Below are 18,672 nucleotides of genomic sequence, written 5' to 3'. Positions count from 1 at the left end.
CTTTTTCCTACCGCTTTAATCTCCTTACTTCTTATTCATCTGTTCAGGCTTTAAATCTCTTCATGATTCCATCTTGGTAGGTTGCATGTATCTAGAAATTTGTCAATTTCTTCTACATTTTCTGATTTATAGGCAAATAGTTGCTCCTAGTAGCCACTAGGAGATACCAGATGTAGTACAGGTACTAGATGAGACACCAAATGTAGTATCTCCTTTTTCATTTCTGATTTTATTTGGATCATCTCTTTTTTTCTAAGCCTGGCAAAAGATTTGTCTATTTTGTTTACCTTTTCAAAAACTCAACCTTTTTGTTTCACTGATCTTTGGTATTGTTTTCTTCATTTCAGTTTCAGTGATTTCTGCTCTGATCTTTATTATTTCTTTTCTTTTACTAATTTTGAGTTTGGTTTGCTCCTCCTTTTCTAGTTATTTAAGATGCGTGGTTGTTTATCTGAAATTTTTCTTTTTTGATGTAGGCACAGCTATCAACTACACTCTTAGTACTGCCTTTGCTGTATCACACAGGTTTTGGTATGCTGTGTTTCCATTATATGTTTCAATTTCCTTCTGAAATTTCTTCATTGACACACTGATCATTGAGGAGCATAGTGTTTCCTTTTCATGTATTTGTGTAGTTTCCAAAATTCCTCGTTATTAATTTCTAGTTTTATTCCATTTTGGTCAGAGAAGATGCTTCGTATTATTTAAATTGTTAAAAATGTTTTAAAACTTGTTTTGTAATTTTACATATGGTCTATCCTTGAGAATGATCCATGTGCTGAGGAGAAGAACGTGAATTCTGTAACCTTTGAATAAAATGTCACGTAAATATCTATTAGATTCATTTGCTTTATAGTATAGATTAACTCCAGTGTTGATTTGTTGATTTCTATGTGGAAGATCTGTCCAGTACTGAAGGTGGGCTGTTGACGTCTTCAGTTACTATTTTACTGGAGTCTCTCTCTCTCTCTCTCTCTTTAGCTATAATATTTGCTTTATATACCTGGGTGCTCCAGTGTTGGGTACATATATATTTAAAACTGTTATATCCTTTTGCTTAATTGACTCCTTTTTCATCATATGATGACCTTCTTTGTCTCTTCTTAGAATTTTTGTCTTGAAATCCATTTTGTTTAAGCATAGCTAGTCCTGCTCATTTTTGGTTTCCATTGGCATGGAATATCTTTTTCCATCCCTTTTTCTTCCGTCTATGTGTGACTTTATACATGAACTGTTGTTTCTTATAGGCAAGATCAAGGGGCCTTTCTAAAAATACATTCAGCCAGTTTATAGCTTTTGATTGGACAGTTTAGTTCATTTACATTAAATGTCATTACTGATAGCAAGGGCTTACTCTGGCTTTGTGTGTGTGTGTGTGTGTGTGTGTGTGTGTGTGTGTGTGATTGTTTTGTAGTCTCCTCTTCCTCCTTTCTTTCTTTCCTTTTAGTGAAGATGATTTTCTCTGGTGATATGATTTGTTTTCTTAATTTTCATTTTTTGTGTGTTCATTGTATGTTTTCTGGTTAGAGTTACCATGAGGTTTGCACTGTCTTAGAACCCATTATTTTAAGCAACTTAAAATAGTTTGCTCAAATAAACAATCAAGGAAAACCTTAACTTCATCCCCACAGTTTTTAGCTTTTTGTTATTATTTATATTTTATTGTATTATGTCTTGAAAACTTCTTGTAGTCATTATTTTTGATTGGTTCATTGTTTATTCTTTCTCCTTAGGATAAGAGTTTACATACCAGAGTTACAGTGTTATAATACTCTGTATTTTTCTGTGTACTTACTATTACCAGAGAGTTTTGTACATTCAGATGATTTCTTATTGCTCATAAAGGTCATTTTCTTTCCAACTGAAGTACTCTCTTTAGCATTTCTTATAGGACAGGTCCTGTGTTGATAAAATCCCATAGTTTTTGTTTGTCTGAGAAAGCATTTATTACTCCTTCATGTCTGAAGGATGATTTTGTTGAATGTACTATTCTAGGGTAAAAGTTGATTTCCTTCAGCACTTTAAATACGCCATGCCACTCTCCTGGCCTGTAAAAGTTTCCAGTGAAAAATCTGCTGCCAGACATAATGGAGCTCCATTACATGTTATTTGTTTATTCTCTCTTGCTGCTTTTAGGATCCTTTCTTTATCCTTGACTTTTGGGAGTTGGATTATTAAATGCCTTGAGGTGTAGTCTTTTTTGGATTAAATTTGCTTAGTGTTCTATAAACTTTTTGGACTTGGATGTTGATATCTTTCTCTAGGTTTGAGAATTTGTTATTATTCCTTTGAATAAACTTTCTATCCCTATCTCTCTATCTCCTCTTTACGGCCAATAACTCTTACGTTTGCTCCTTTGAGGCTATTTTCTAAATCCTGTAGGCATATTTCATTGTTTTTCACTCTTGTCTCCTTTATGTATAGCCCATTTTCAAGCTCAGTAATTCTTTCTTCTGCTTGATCAATTCTGCTATTAAATAGCCTGTCTTCAAGTGAAGTAATTCTTTTTTTCTGCTTTGTCAGTTCTGCCATTAAATGGCTCTGATGCATTCTTCAGTATGCCAGTTACGCTTTTCAATTCCAGAGTTTCTGCTTGATTCTTTTTAACTATTTCAATCTCTTTGTTACATTTACCTGATAGAATTCTGAATTCCTTCTCTGAATTGAGTTTCCTCAAAATAGCCATTCTGAATTCCCTGTCTGAAAGGTCACATATCTCTGTATCTCCAGAATTGGTCTCTGGTGTCTTATTTAGTTCATTTGGTGAGGTCATGTTTTCCTGGGTTATCTTGATACTTGCAGATGTTTGTCTGTGTCTGGGCATTGAAGAGTTAGGTATTTACTTTAGTCCCTGCAGTCTGGGCTTTTTTGCATCCATCCTTCTTGGGAAGGCTTTCCAAATATTTGAAAGAAACTTGGATGTTGTAATCTAAGCTGGATTTTCTTTGGAGACCCCAAGATCAGTAATGCTGTGGTTCTTTCAGACTCATAAAGGTATAGTCTTGATGATTTTGGACAAGATCTAGAATTCTCCAAACTACAAGGCAGAGATTCTTGTTCTCATTCTTTAGCTTCTCCCAAACAAATGAAGTTTTTCTCTCTATTCTGAGCCAACTACAGCTGGGGCCACCATCCCTAGGACTGTGCTGGGTCAGACCTGAAGCCAGCACAGCATTAAGTCTTGCCCAAGGCCTGCCTACCACCTAGGTTCGCTCAAAGCCCGAGGGTTCTACAATCAGGAAGTGGCAAGGTGAGCCAGGCCTATGTCCTTCCCTTCAGGGCAGTGAGTTCCCTTAGGCCCCAGGCAGGTCCAGAGGTGCTATCCAGGAGCTGGAGACTAGAGTTAAAAACCTTAGACATCTACCTGGTGTTCCATTATACTATGGCTGAGCTGGAACTCAAACTACAAGGTACAATCCTTCCCACTCTTCCCTCCCCTTTCCAAAGGCAGAGGAGCCTCACCCAGTGGCCACTCCATCTCAGGTCTACGTGAAGTACTGCAGACCTACAGAAAGTACTGTCAGACTACTGCTGATGTTCCCTTAAGGCCAAAAGGCTCTTCCATTTTGTAGTGTATGCTGCCTGGGCTGGGACTCACGCTTCAGGAAAATGAACTCCTCCTCTGGCTCAGGACTGTTCCAGGAATGTCATCCAAGAGCGAAGTCCTAGAATTGGGAACCCTAGGGGTCTACTTGGTGCTCTACCCCACTGAGACCAAGCTGGTATTTAAGGTGCCGGACAAAGTCCCCTTTACTTTTCCCTCTACCATTCTCTAGCAGGAGTCTCATCCTTTAGTCACCACAACTGGGACTGTGCTGAGCCTCATCTGAAGCCAGCAAGTCTCAGAGGCTCACCCAAGGCCCTTGATATAGTACCTGGGTATTGCTGCTGCTTATTCAGGGCCCAAGGGCTCTTGAGTTGACAGGGAATGAATCCTGTCAGGACTGGGTCCTTCCTTTCAAGGCAGCAAGTTCCCTTCTGCCTAAGATGTGTCTAGAAATGTCACCCAGGAACTAGGACCTGGAAAGGAGGCCTCGTGACTCTCACCAATGCTCTATCCTGCTGTGGCTGAGCTAGTATCCAAGATGCAAGACAAAGTCCTCCCTACTGTTACGTCTCCTCTCCTTAAGTGGAAGGAAGGGGTGTCTTTTGGAGCTGGGAGCTGTACAACCTGGGGCTGGGGATGGGTGATGCCACACTACCTCAGCCATCCTAGCTAGTATCTCAGTCGGTTGCCCACCATTCCACTGGCTTTTGGCCTGGTTCTGCGCTAGGACTCGCCTACGTGTTGCAGTCCTTGTGGCCTAGACTTCTGCATTCATTTTGGGCCCCAGAGCACTTTAGCCCATTGTGGTAAGGCTTGGGGGAACTCAAGTTCTTACTGATTGCTAGGATCAGTGATTCCCCTCTGGCTAAGGCTGATTTAAATGCTCACTCAGTGGGCAGGTGTCAGGTAAGTTTGGTCTGGTTTTGCTTTCTGGTATAACAAGGGCAGCACTGAGTTCAATGCTTCCCAATTGCTGGCTCTTCTCCCCAGGGCAGAGAGACACTCTTTGGATGGGGAGGAGTGGTATCAGAGATTCAAGAGTGTTTTGCCTACCTCTTCAGTGTCTCTATCAGCAATATAAAGTAAAAATCAAGTACTCTGCTCACCTGTTTCTTGGTTTTTATAAAGCTGCTTTTTCTGTGTAGATAGTTGTTAAACTGGTGTCCGGGCAGGAAGGATGGTCAGTGAAGCCTTCTATTCCTATTCCACCATCTTGCTACACTTCTTCAAAAAAAAAGTTTTTTGTTCATTTATTGTTATTCTGACCAGGATTACCCCAAAATGGTCAATTTTTGTTATTACCCCCAGAGACAGACATGCTGAATTATATTTATCAGAAGCAAATGTTGTCAGTCACCAAAATTTTAAGCCTTAGAGACATGTTTGGTTTCATATCCTATTTCCAGTCACCAGGTTCAGTCTTCCCCTCAAAATGTTTATCTGTCCTTTCTTCACTATTTCAACTGCCATCATGTCGGCTACGCTGCCCTCTTCATGCATATCAAGTATTCCAGCAACTTCTACAGAGTATTCTTATGTTTAGACTTTTTCTTGCTTCTGTGCATCACATTTAAGGCTGTCCAGTTAATTTTCCATAAAAAATATTTAGCTCTTGTCCCTTTTGTGCCAGTGGAGCCTCTGGTGGCATTCTGTTTGTGATAATATTAAATCCAAATTTGTCTCTTTGACTTCAATGTTCTCATAATTGGCTCATGTATATTAATTCCATCTCTGTTTTATAATACTGTCCCAAAAAACATTTCGATTTGTCAAACTGATATCCGCCAAACACTGTGCTCATTTCCATCTCTGTGTTTTCAACTGCCTCAACATGTTGTACTCTGTAATATTTCACTCGGTCTCAAATTGGAACAATTTATAAATTTGACATATTTCTGTAGTTCATTGTAATGTCTTTGAAAACAATGAGAAAGTTTCATTCATACTTGTAACTTCTGTAGAAGCTACCATGTTTTCATGTATATGGTAAATACTAATGTCATGTATATAGGAAATACTGCAGTTTCCCGGACATGCCATGCTTTCCAAGCTTGGAATGATTTCCCTTCATCCTTCTCCTCTGTTTAATAAGCCTACTTCTCCTTCTTCATGATTCAGTTTAAGTATCATCATCTCTAGGAGCCCTTCCTGAAATGTTTCAGGCCTTCCACGTCACAATGTGGGTAGATCTAGTACTCCTCAAATGTGCTCATAGAATACCTTATATTTTATCACTCTCAAAGCACTCTGTAGCTCAAAATTATAATTATCAGTTTACTTGTCCATCTTACCAACTTGACATCCCTTTGAAACCACAACTATATTTATGACACAGCATAGTCTTTATAACTAGAATACAACTATAGTATCTGGTACAGACTACAGATGCACAGTTCATCATAATGAACATGTGAATTTGTTTCCCCAATTCAAAGAAAACCTACTTAAGAGTAGAGATTATTTATTACATTTCTTGTGTCTCCCAGAGCAACTTATTCTATGGGTACACACTAGATTACAGCTTCTCACAACTGTCTTAGTTTATGGCTCTCTTGCCGTTTCAGCAATTTTTTTCATGCTCCTACTAAGCCAAAAGAAATACCTAGTTGTTCCATAGATTAATTAGGTAGGTGATAACTTAGCCATCTGAAAAGATAATATATAAAAATTGAAAGGGAACTATTTTTATTTCATCCTTAACTATAGTTCCTTACTCCTGAGAATTTTGTACATAGTATGCATTGCAAAACTTCTTAACCCTTGGAATAAGATGGGATAATAACACTCTGGTGTTCTGTTCCACATTGGTTTTTGCATAGTACTTGCTTTTTATCTCAGCAGCATCCAAAATGTCAGCTTCACAAAGACATAATAAAAGAGAAAGAAATGTAACATAAACAAATATTGACAAGCTGGTAGTTCATCTGGTTTCAAGAGCTCAAGTATTGCTGCATTACCTTCTGGTTGGGAAAAAAAAAAAAAAACCTTCAGCATTCTTATGAATTCTTTGCAGCACCCCCCGCTTGATACACAGTTTGGAAAATTACAGCATTTGGTAATCATCAGTAACCATCTGTTTAACTGCTGCTTATTATGCATGGCACTATGCTAGATGTGAAAATTACATCAGTAAATAACATGGTAATAATAATAGTAGCAGTAGTATCAACAACAGTGGCCATCCTAGCAAGAACAACACATACTATGCTCCAGGCACTGTGCTAAGTCAATGAAATGAATTTATGCTGCCTTATTAGCAATTTAGTGGTACTGAAGATTCTGTGACCCAACAAAGGTGTGTGAAAGACAAAGAGCTAAATGAAATAAATATAAAAAGTATTAAAATAAAAACATAAAAGTCATGCTTTATATTTCTGGGTTAAAAGTTAACAAAATGGTCAGCTATATTATCATTTGATCCTCAGGATGATTTTGAGAGGCATGTATATCCTGAAATTTAGAATACTTAGGCTACTTAACCAAATTTATAAGTTTATAAAACAACAATGTAAGTATTTTAAATGTATTATAAAAGGATTTTACAGTAATTATTTCAGAAACAAAGAACTTTTTAGAATTATAAAATGATAAATTTGTGAAATATTAGTAATTGGGTACAAATCTGTGAAGTAGGAATTTGCCCTGCACCTATAATACAGGAATAGAAATGATATCCATAGTGTAGAAAGAACAGTAGAGATTATATTCTTTAATACACACATTCTTCAACCTTCCACCCAATCCATCTTTTTAATCCTGGATATAACGATGCACATTTTGCCATATCAATTGTGATTTCATAATTTCAGCTTGTACAGTCATACACTGTATGATGATATTTTTGTCAATGAGGGACTGTGTATGCAACATTGGTCTCTTAAGATTATAATAGGTATTTTTACTGTTGTCTTTTTTTGTTTAGATACACACTTACCGTTGTGTTACAACTGCCTATAGTACTCAGTACAGTAACATGCTGTATTGGTTTGTAGCCTAGGAGCAACAGACTATACCTAAATAACCTAAGTGTGTGGTAGGCTATATCACCTAGGTTTCTAGAAGTACACTCCATGAGATCTGCATTACAAAATCTCCCAGTGACGCATTTCTCGGAATGTATCCCCATGGTTAAGAGACAAAAGACAGCAGTGAGCTAAAAATTTTCACCTACTTCCTCTAATTTGTCCCTCCTCAGCTAAGTTAAAAAATATATATATACACACACACATATATATATCTATAGATATATATAATATAATATATAAAATAATATGTAATGTAATATATAATATATAGATATATAAAAATATATACACATATATAATATATAGATATATCTATCTATAGATATATAACTAAAGAGGAAGAAATATGTATAAAAGTATACACATACACATATGTGTATATACAGTATATGTATATATATTTTTTATACATAAACATATAGTATACATATATAAAGTATATACACACATACATATAAAAGTATATATGCGTGCAAATATGTGAAGAATGTGGCTTTATCTTTTTTTCTTTTCAAGGCTAAACACTTCAACTCCTTCAACAGTATGTGACAAGGTTTCCTACTTTATCACAATACCACCTAATATTTGCATGCTATTTATGGTTTCTAAGCTTTTTCACTAATCTATTATCTTTCTTTTTTGACTTGTTTCTAAGGGCCTCACAACAACTAGGCAAAGCAGGTATTATCAATCCCATTTAGAGATCTGAAAGTGGAGCCTCATACATTTTTAAAACTTGGTCAAAATTACATGAGTCACAAGCTAGGACTCAAATCTAACCCTCTTTACCCCTTAGCACATTTATTTGACAATCGGTTAAAATTCTTTTGATCACAAGTAACAGAAAATTCCGCACAAATTGACTTGAAGGGAAAAAAAAAGAAAGTTACAGTCTCATGAGAGAACATAAAAGAACTTTAGTGTGGGCTCCATCTAGCATGCAAACAATGTGATTGGGATACCAATTTCTTCAGTTCTTAGTTCTGCCAATGATGTTGTTTCTATTTTCTCAAAAGCTCTACATATATGGTCCCAAGACAATTACTAACAGCTTTAAAGGTTTTCTCATTTTCTTACTGTGAAAAACAGAGTTTATATACCTGAGGAGGCAAGTCCTCAAATTGCGTCTGAAGAGCTTGGCTCAAATTATGTATCCATCCTTGGGGATGGAAAACAATTATTAGCCTAGATCAACAAGTACCTATATGTAAATTAGAAAGTAGGTTAAATTTCCTCTAAATCACATTGCTAAAAAATAAACTATCACATTGGGAACAGAGGAATAGATGCTGAGGAGGTACAAATGAATGTCTAAGACATTTTCATTCTGATTTGGAAATGTCTCTTTGAAAACATGGCATCTTTTGAATGTATATGAATGGTATAATTAAATGTAATGCTTCTATTTGACCAGTGAAAGAGAGTGTACTACTTTACTATGACCTAAAAATTCTACTTGTATTCATGCAGCCATTCATCACTGTAGCGCAAACATACAGTAGTTGTTCAAAGAAAACATTTTTCTGAAGCTGAAAGTAATTATCCTTGACCTCTCAGAGTATTTTCCAAGTTTTTCATTGAGTAACAATAATAAGAATCAGTTCAGTTTGGCATCCAACTGACAGTGTGATGAATACTTCTTCAAAAAGGGGATAATAACATCCAAAGCACTATTTTAAATAACGCTAATCTTGGTAAAATGTTCCAATTAAAAGCTACCAAAACTCTAAGAGCCAAATTGTGTTGTTGGAGACCCAGTTGATTTTTTAAAGATTAGTATGTCTCCTTAAAATATAATAAATACATAGTATATATGCTTTTGTATGTGTATATATAGTATGTGCATATATACTTTTATACATAAAGTATACATACATAAAGTATATACATTCATACATATCAAAGTATATATGCATGCAAATATGTGAATAATATGGCTTTATCTTTCTTTTCAAGGCTAAACGCTTCACCTCCTTTAATAGTATGTGACAAGGTTTCCTGCTTTGTCACAATACCACCTAATATTTGCATGCTATTTATGGTTTCTAAGCTTTTTCACTAATCTATTATCTTTCTTTTTTGACTTGTTTCTAAGGGCCTCACAACAACTAGGCAAAGCAGGTATTATTAATCTCATTTAGAGACCTGAAAGTGCTGGTCCTATATATTAAATCTATTGCAGTTTGTTAAGATTCACCTCCTTCTTTCAAGGTAATCTATTGGAGAAGACATAGGTCTTTTTATAATAGTATGGCTGAGCAGTAGTATAGTTATATATTGAATGCTCAAGAGGAGCTCTTGATTTAATCTGCAAGGAGGAAATAAAAATTTTATGGAGGGTAAAAAATGGTGAATTATGAAATAAGAGTGGGTTTTGCCAGGCAGGAAGCAATGGGATTCTAGGCTGATGGTGCAGTAGGAACCAAGGCCCAAGACCATAAAATAGCACACTATAAGTACCAGCCATTTGCTTCTAAAAGCATGAAATGTGAAACACAGCAGCAGAAGATGAGTTAGACAGGTAAAGACCAGATCAATGAAAGATGTATGTTTTATGCTAAGTCGTTTGAACTTTTATCTTACAGGCTACAGGGAGGCACTAAAGAATTTCAAGTGGGAGAATGACATCCATTTTTTGCTCCAAGTTGAAAAGGCACAAAACTGGAGGTAAAGAAGTCTATATAGGAGGTCAAGGTAAGTAATAAAAATATTAACTGAGACAAAGATAACAGGTTTGAAGTAAGTGTATATGTTTAAGGATTATTTTTCAGGTAAAATGGAAAGGTTCTGATAATTAAAAAGATGTGAGGTGGGCGGATTACAAGGTCAGTAGTTGAGACCAGTCTAGCCAATATGGTGAAACCCCATCTCTACTAAAAATACAAAAATTAGCCAGGCATGGCAGCGTGCGCCTGTAGTTGTAGCTATTCAGGAGGCTGAGGCAGAAGAATCACTTGAAGCCAGGAGGTGGAGGTTGCAGTGAGCTAAGATGGCACCACTGCACTCCAGCCTGGGTGACAGAGTGAGACTCCATCTCAAAATAAAATAAAATAAAATAAAATACAAAAGATATGCAAATGAGGACAAAAGGGAAAATCTAGGATGAATTCTCATTCTTTGGACTGGAGAACTTGGCAGATGTTGTGTTACAGACATCTCACTGAATGACTATAACTGAAGAAAAATATAATGGAAGAAAGGACTTAGATGAAAAGGTATCATTTCTCTATAGATATGATACATTTGATAATTTAAAATGTCATTATGATTTTATTATCAACTAGGTTACTATCAAAGTATTGTAAATAAAAACTTAAAAATGAATGAATGAATCAAAACTAAAGAAGTCAGCACAGAAAAACTTCAGGGTTGTGAAACTAGCCTGCTAAGCTAAAATAGAAATGCTATTTCCTTTTTTAAAAGAGGGGTCAGGTGGCAGTACTAAATTTCTTAAGGAAAATTTAACCACTGATTGTAATGTCTGTGGCTTCTGGGGAAAACATAACCCCAAATTACAGTGGCTGTGGTTATAAACTATTATGAAGAGCTTCCAACGTCAGACATCGTTTCAGTGTCTGTATGCACTGGAGTTCTTTTACAGGACTTTGCTAGAACAGCAGAATTAATGACTATCCTCTTTTTGCCTACTTTGGTGTCAACAACAAACGTCCTTTCTGTTACTTAACAAAGACTTTTAAGTTACTCAGAATTAATTTAATATGAAAATCAATAAGCCAAGGTCATAAATTTTCTTTTAGTATCTCAGAAAAAATGTACAATCTACAATCAATGCTAAGACTTAGTCTTAACTTGCGATCAAGGCCAAAGGAAAACCTCTCTCAAATAAATTCTGAGAATTATCTACCACAATCCTTAGGTACTCGGTTTTCTGTCACAGTTTAACATTTATCTCCTCAGTAAATCCAGTACTAGCAGAGAGGAAATCTAGAGGTAAATTCTAAAGCAGAAGCTGATTTTTCCCTTTTCATTTCTCAGGAATAATTTAGGTGGCTTAAGTTACACAATGTTTTTGCGTTGCCATACTAGATCATTTCCTAATTTCTACTGTGACTTAGTAGACAAAGAAATATATTAATTGCTGTTAATTATGGTTTTAGTTTTCTTTAAAAGAACATTCAAGTGCTGTGAAGTGACCTACACCTTAGAATTTAAAAATGGCTTCCAAGTTTTTAAAAAGTCAGTCCCTTCAGTTAATACTCAGAACAGTTGGTAGGTCCCTGGAGAGGGCCTCTTCAGGCTCTATGTATTCCAACAGAATGAGCACTGGCCTCTGCATCTAGGCAGGGGCTCAGTAGAAAGTGGCAGAAGCTGCTGTTCATAGTGGTGACCTGAGCTTCATAGAAAGTCTGGATGAATGCCTGGCTACTCAATCATGGGTTACAGGGTGACACAGACAGCACCAATAAGTTTAACACTTTCATTATTTCATCTGAAGTACAACTGTTATGTGTGAAACTATTTACAGTATTACACGTTAATCTAAAGTGGCCATATTCTTTCTAGGTAGAAGATGGACACAATCCATAAAAGAATGTCATAAAACCCTATCCAGAAAATATTTCCTTTTTATTTATTTGGTTTTAAATAACAACTATATGCTTATTAATCCAAAATTTCTATTTCCAGCCCTGACAACTCCCCTGAATTCCATGTCTATATTTCTAACTGCCTACTCAACATTTCCTCTAGGCTCATGAATAAGCATCACACATTTAATACACACAAAGTAGATTTTTTTTTTTTTTTTTTTGAGACGGAGTCTCGCTCTGTAGCCCAGGCTGGAGTGCAATGACGGGATCTCAGCTCACTGCAAGCTCCGCCTCCCGGGTTTACGCCATTCTCCTGCCTCAGCCTCCCGAGTAGCTGGGACTACAGGCGCCCGCCACCTCGCCCGGCTAGATTTTTTTTTTTGTATTTTTTAGTAGAGACGGGGTTTCACCGTGTTAGCCAGGATGGTCTTGATCTCCTGACCTCGCGATCCGCCCGTCTCGGCCTCCCAAAGTGCTGGGATTACAGGCTTGAGCCACGCACCCGGTCACAAATTAGATTTTTTAACCCCATGAAACTTAACCTCTTCTCACCTCAGTAAATGAAATTACATCCAAAATCACCATCCATCCAGTTATTCTGAAAGTCATTTGTTTTTTAAAATCAGCTCTATTAAGGTATTACTTACATATAATTTTCACGAATATTAAGTGTGTAATTTGCTAAGTTTTGCCAAATAGAAGCGCTATCACAATCAAGATATAAAACATTATCATCGCCCTCAAAAAATTCCCCTGCCCCTAGATATTGTAACTACTTATGTGTCTTCTCTCATATCACTTTTTTCTTCTCTAGAATCTCATATAAATTGAATTATATGAAATGAAAATTTACTGACTTTGGCTTCTTTCCTAACTATATTGTCTAAAGAAATCCCCTACAACCATTGTCAGCTAAATATATAACCCCGAATTTTTTCTTCCTAGCCCACAGCACCACATGGCATTATCTTGCCTATCATAGCTCTTTTCCAACTTGAATGTTAGCTCTATGAAAGCACAGGGGCCTTGTCTATCTTGCTTAATGTTGTGTGTCAGAAACGTCTAACAGTGCCAATACATGGCAGAGGCGCCATAAATGTTACAGAATGGATGAATACATAAAAGTAACATCTTCTTAAAGTTTTGCCTATACAACTTATCTGTTAATTTCCTAGGATCATTTCAAATATTAAATGATAAATGACATAAATCTGTACTTTATACTAAGATGAGAACACAGGGAGATAGAATCGAGCAGTGGCAAATTACAAGGCCTCAGGGGTTAGGCTGCCTGAACTTGAATACTGCCTGCTGACTCTTCTAAAAAGTCACATGGCCTAAAACAAGTTACATAATCTCTGTAAGCTTTAGTCTCCCCATCTGTATCAATGGGGATAATAATAGTACCTACTTCATAAGGTGGTTGTGAGGAATTGAGATGAAACATCTAAAAAAATTAGAAAAGTGCTCAGCACTTAGAATTGAATTAATAAGTCAGTATTGTTAATTATTGCCATTTCCACCACCACCAGTTCTGCTGTTATCTTACCGCTACTATTTTCTGCAGGCAAAGCTACAAAAAAACAAAAACAAAAATAAATAAAAATACCTTTTTAGCTAAACTAGCTTAATATATTTGCTTAGAATAAAGGCAACTTAATGAAACTTGAATATGGGGAACTATTATTGTTTCCCTTATTGTTATCAGATAATGATCTGTCAGCTTTTGTAATGCCCTTTATTTGAGGGATTTTCCTAAAAGAAGTAACAAGGACATTAATTATAAATGTGAAACTCATAGTTAAAATCCTCCAGGATATGCACAGAATGAAGAGGCAGTATTTCAGATTCCTATCACTAGCAGCCCAGGGGTAAAGTCTATTTATAAATGATATTTCTATTCTTGCAACAAAACTAATTTAGGGCAATTAATTAAACTCATGGGACTTTATACAAACCAATCTGTAGTAATATAAAAGTTTTTCCAATTGGCTTTTCCTAGGAAACTAATATGATTAATTAATAAATGCCATCTATAAACTTATTTGAAAATTTTGGACAAATACAATTAAGTCATTAAAAGCATCTTCTGGGAAGTGTACCCTTCAAGGATATTTACTGCATGTTTCCTACATGCTTATTTTTCTTGTAGCTGGTATTTTACAACTAGCATAATTTTCATTTTGTTTAATGATCATAATCAGATACATTATTAATTTACTTTTTCCTTTACCTTGGGAATTTAGAAAAATATTAAAATACCAGATGATGTCAACAAGAGGTGAAACAGGAAAACCCTGGATCCTTTGTCCTTCCATGGACACACTCAATTAACAACGATGCATGCACAAATACCCTTTGTGGAAAATTCAGACACAAATTGAGAGGGTCCTTCACCCTGGGCAAGCATGAAACCAACTACATTGAAACTGGCAGGAAAACTCAAGACCTAACTCTCACCACAATCCCTATACCCAATACAGTGCCATATGATCCAAAGGAACTCCATAGCTCTCAACTTCTCTGGTGGGGAGACAGTTGGATTACATGTCCAATCAACCTTCCTAGAAACTGCCCAGGTTATCCACTTCTGTCTTACCTATCTCAGAGCAGTAACAGGACCTGGCATACTACTGATGCCTAGGGGCCAGTGAGAACAAAGATGGTGGATTAAATTAACAAGCAAACAGTTGCTATAGCCCATCCCCCTGCTCAGTCCAAGAAAGAGGGCAAAAAACCTCAGATTGCAGCTTCTCCCTGGGGAGGGAAAGAGTTGGACTACATGTCCAAAGTTCTAATTTTTCCAGGGGCTCCTGGGAGACTGGCTTCTGTCTCACCTATCTGCGAGCACTGGAACACCATGTACTTTAGACAGCTTTGGGGTGCCAACAACAAACACAGCAGTATGGATTAGCATAAAGGTTTGAGAGGCCCACAAAATCTCTGATCAGGTTGATTGGTGTGGTTCTTCACCAGTACAAGGCCAGTCAATGAAGACTGTGAGAGGTGAGAAGTAGCTGTTATTTCTTTTTTTTTTTTTTTTTTTGAGACGGAGTCTCGCTCTGTAGCCCAGGCTGGAGTGCAGTGGCCGGAACTCAGCTCACTGCAAGCTCCGCCTCCCGGGTTTATGCCATTCTCCTGTCTCAGTCTCCTGAGTAGCTGGGACTACAGGCGCCCGCCACCTCGCCCGGCTAGTTTTTTGTATTTTTTAGTAGACACGGGGTTTCACCATGTTCGCCAGGATGGTCTCGATCTCCTGACCTCGTGATCCGCCCGTCTCGGCCTCCCAAAGTGCTGGGATTACAGGCTTGAGCCACCGCGCCCGGCCAGTAGCTGTTATTTCTAATGGATAGAAACCAACATACAGAGTCAAGAAAAATAAATAAGGAACAGTGTTCCAAACAAAGAAATAAATGTCGTGAAATCCACCCAAATGATAGAGATATATAATTTAACTTGGCAGAGACTTTCTAGCAAAACGTGCAAACATGTGTAAGGAAATTAATGTAATTTGTTCAAGACATGTTTAGATTGTCTTCACCATATTCTGAACCTACAGAGGACAAATTTCAAAGTAGTGTATCATATACTGCATGTTTCTTGTAGACTCCTGACAAATCAGAAGAGAAGTGTGCTCTTTAAGATATATATTTTTCCATTAGGATGATGAATATGTGTTGATTTTTTCATGCCTTCTTACCGAATTTAAGGGATGAATGGCCCACATCTATGTGAGGTTACAGGAATGTTCGGGGTCATAAAACAAATTTAAATAAACTCTCCCAAATAAGAACTTAGCCAATGAACTTGACCTTACTGGCATGAAATTCCAACCAACTGAAGTGACAAACATTTTATATGCAATAAGTACTCAATATACATTTATTGATAGATTATAGTAAGAATTAAAAGGTAATACTGCTTTAGTGAAAAAATGCAAGAAAAAAAAGATCTGCTACTGTAGTACTGTTATCTTACCATAGATGCTACCTACAGATCTGTTTAATTTTTATAACAAATGGGTAACTGTGTGTTCCTGAGAATAAACAAGTGACATCTTTAAAAAATGTAACTTTTATCTGGGGTATTGCTTTTTAAGGATTCACTAAGATTAATGAGTCATAAAAAAATCTGGGTTGATCTGAAAGGTTAGTCATTTTAGCTGCATTTATAATGTGAATGAAAAATTGTAGTATATTTAACAGTTTGAACATGAGAAACCGACTTCTTTTGCTTTTGATACTTAAGGAAAGATTTATTTAAGTACTTCTGCCTATATATATATAAAAAGACTAATTATAAAATAGGACTGTGCAAATTCAATCACAGAAAAACAAACTAAGGTAGTGTTGTTTTTTTTTGTTTTTTTGTTTTTTTTTTTGAGACAGAGTCTCGCTTAGTTGCCCAGGCTGGAGTGCAGTGGCGCGATCTCGGCTCACTGCAAGCTCCGCCTCCCGGGTTCACGCCATTCTTCTGCCTCAGCCTCCCGAGTAGCTGGGACTACAGGCGCCCGCCACCTCGCCCGGCTAATTTTTTGCATTTTTAGTAGAGACGGGGTTTTACCGTGTTGGCCAGGATGGTCTCGATCTCCTGACCTCGTGATCCGCCCGCCTCGGCCTCCCAAAGTGCTGGGATTACAGGCGTGAGCCACCGCGCCCAGCCTAAGGTAGTGTTTTTAATTGTTCAGATAAACAATCAAAAGTTATTTTGCATGTAGGCCACACCTGTTGATCGTTATGTATCTTTATGAGACTATAGGGAATATTTGTGAGGTTTTATTATTGTTACCAACTATAGGTATAGAGATTTACAAATTAGAATTATAAATTAATTGAATCAAATTGTTTTCTACACAAATATATTATTTTGTATTGATTTTGTGTGCATGTGTGTGTGGTGTGTTTGCCTCTATGTATGAGAAAAGGAAAAATAACACAAAGTTTAATGTATTTGCAATTACTAAACATAAATTTTGTTTTGACCTTTTAGAAAATAAAGTAAAAGGGTAAAATGGTCAGTTACTAAGTTTTCAATATCAGAAAGATGAAAGCACATTAAAATATTAAAAATGATTAATTCAAAATATTAACATCAAAATGAAAATTAAAAATTAAAAAGTCATAAATATCTACTAAGGTTGTTTTAAGTAAAATAAAAGAGTAAGGGTACTTCATTTTGAGAAAAATGAGAAAAAAAAATTTACAAACAGTTAATATTACTAACCTGACTTATTTTTCTTTGTTCTTGTATAGCTTTTTGAATTTCCTGAGATACTTTTTCTTGATCTTTTGCATGTTCTGTCTTCCATAATTCCCTTTCTTCAGCATGGGCTTTTTCCAAATTTTTTCTTTCTTCTTCTATGGCTTTTAAAACTGCATCCTTCATTGCTTCTTTTTCAAGCTTCAAAATAAATAAAGACCAGAACAAATTTGAAAGATTGACTGCATAATGATTTCTTGAGTAAGACAGACTTGGTTAACCTAAAAGATAAAAAAACTTTGATCCTATAGTGTTTAGTTCTCATATTGCTGTTTTTATGCATAGTAAATAACTGCTATAAAATAAAATCTATTATTCTTTTTTATACAAATATTCCTACTTAATTTCCATGGCATTTCTAATCTTCAAAGAAATCAGGTCTTAGGGTGAAGTGGCAGATTTCAAACTATATAGTCTAAGGATCCCTTTACAATCTTAAAATTATTGAGGATATCAAAGAGATTTTGTTTATGTTGATCATATATATTAATACATACCATATTAGAAATTCAAGAAAAAATAAAATTAATTCATTTAAAATTAATATCATTAACTGCATTGATATTAGTATATTTTATGAAAAATAACTGCTTTCCAAAATTAAAAAAGGAAAATTCCACTGTATGTGTCTTTAAACCTCTTTAATATCTGACTTAATACAAGACAGCTAAATTAATTCCTATTTCTCCCTTCTGTGTGAAATCTGTAATGGTGTTTTTTAGTTGAAGTATATAAAGAAAACCCAGTCTCACACAGATAGGTAGTAGGAAAAATTGAGTATTTAGTAGCCAGTTTAGATAATTGTAGATATTCTTGATGATTTCACATCAGAACTTGACAAGGACTAGTTCTTAAAGGTTAGTTGGCATAATGAAAATAAAATTATGTCAAATGAAATTTTCATGTTATTATATTACGGTCCTTTCTTGTACTCTGAATGAATCATTTATCGATACATAATTTTTAACATTTTTATGGGAAAAATATTGATTTATTGAGTTACATGTCTTCTTCAGATGCTGACACACTTCTTTGTACCAAAATTTTAAAATCACATTTGTTAATGTTACCATAAATCTCATCAGGAACATATATATTGGAAAACAGATACAAATTTTCTAAAATTCGACTTTTTGCTTTAAATCACCTCAAACTCTATTCCAAAGAAAGAGTGCTACTTTCCATTTTGTTCTTAAATCTATACTCTAGCAGTATACAACTTGGCCACCTTCTATATTATTCACATCAAACATATATGTTGACTCCATCTTCTCCATATTTCCAGAATTTG

General features: G+C 35.9%; 1 protein-coding gene across 11 annotated transcripts in view; it reads right to left on the bottom strand.

The window, feature by feature from the left end:
• CCDC91 (coiled-coil domain containing 91) overlaps nt 1-18,672 on the bottom strand; it is a 398,587-nt gene that overhangs the window by 102,801 nt on the left and 277,114 nt on the right. For all 11 annotated transcript variants that reach the window (XM_025403285.1, XM_025403279.1, XM_025403278.1 and 8 more), the window contains one exon: nt 17,346-17,522. In XM_025403285.1, coding sequence (XP_025259070.1) covers nt 17,346-17,522 — 177 coding nt within the window. The remainder of the gene's footprint in view (nt 1-17,345; nt 17,523-18,672) is intronic.

The sequence above is a fragment of the Theropithecus gelada genome, chromosome 11 (assembly GCF_003255815.1).
Source record: "Theropithecus gelada isolate Dixy chromosome 11, Tgel_1.0, whole genome shotgun sequence".
Classification (NCBI taxonomy): Eukaryota; Metazoa; Chordata; class Mammalia; order Primates; family Cercopithecidae; genus Theropithecus; species Theropithecus gelada.
Note: the sequence above shows the minus strand (reverse complement) of the source record. Positions and strands in the feature narration are given on the sequence as shown.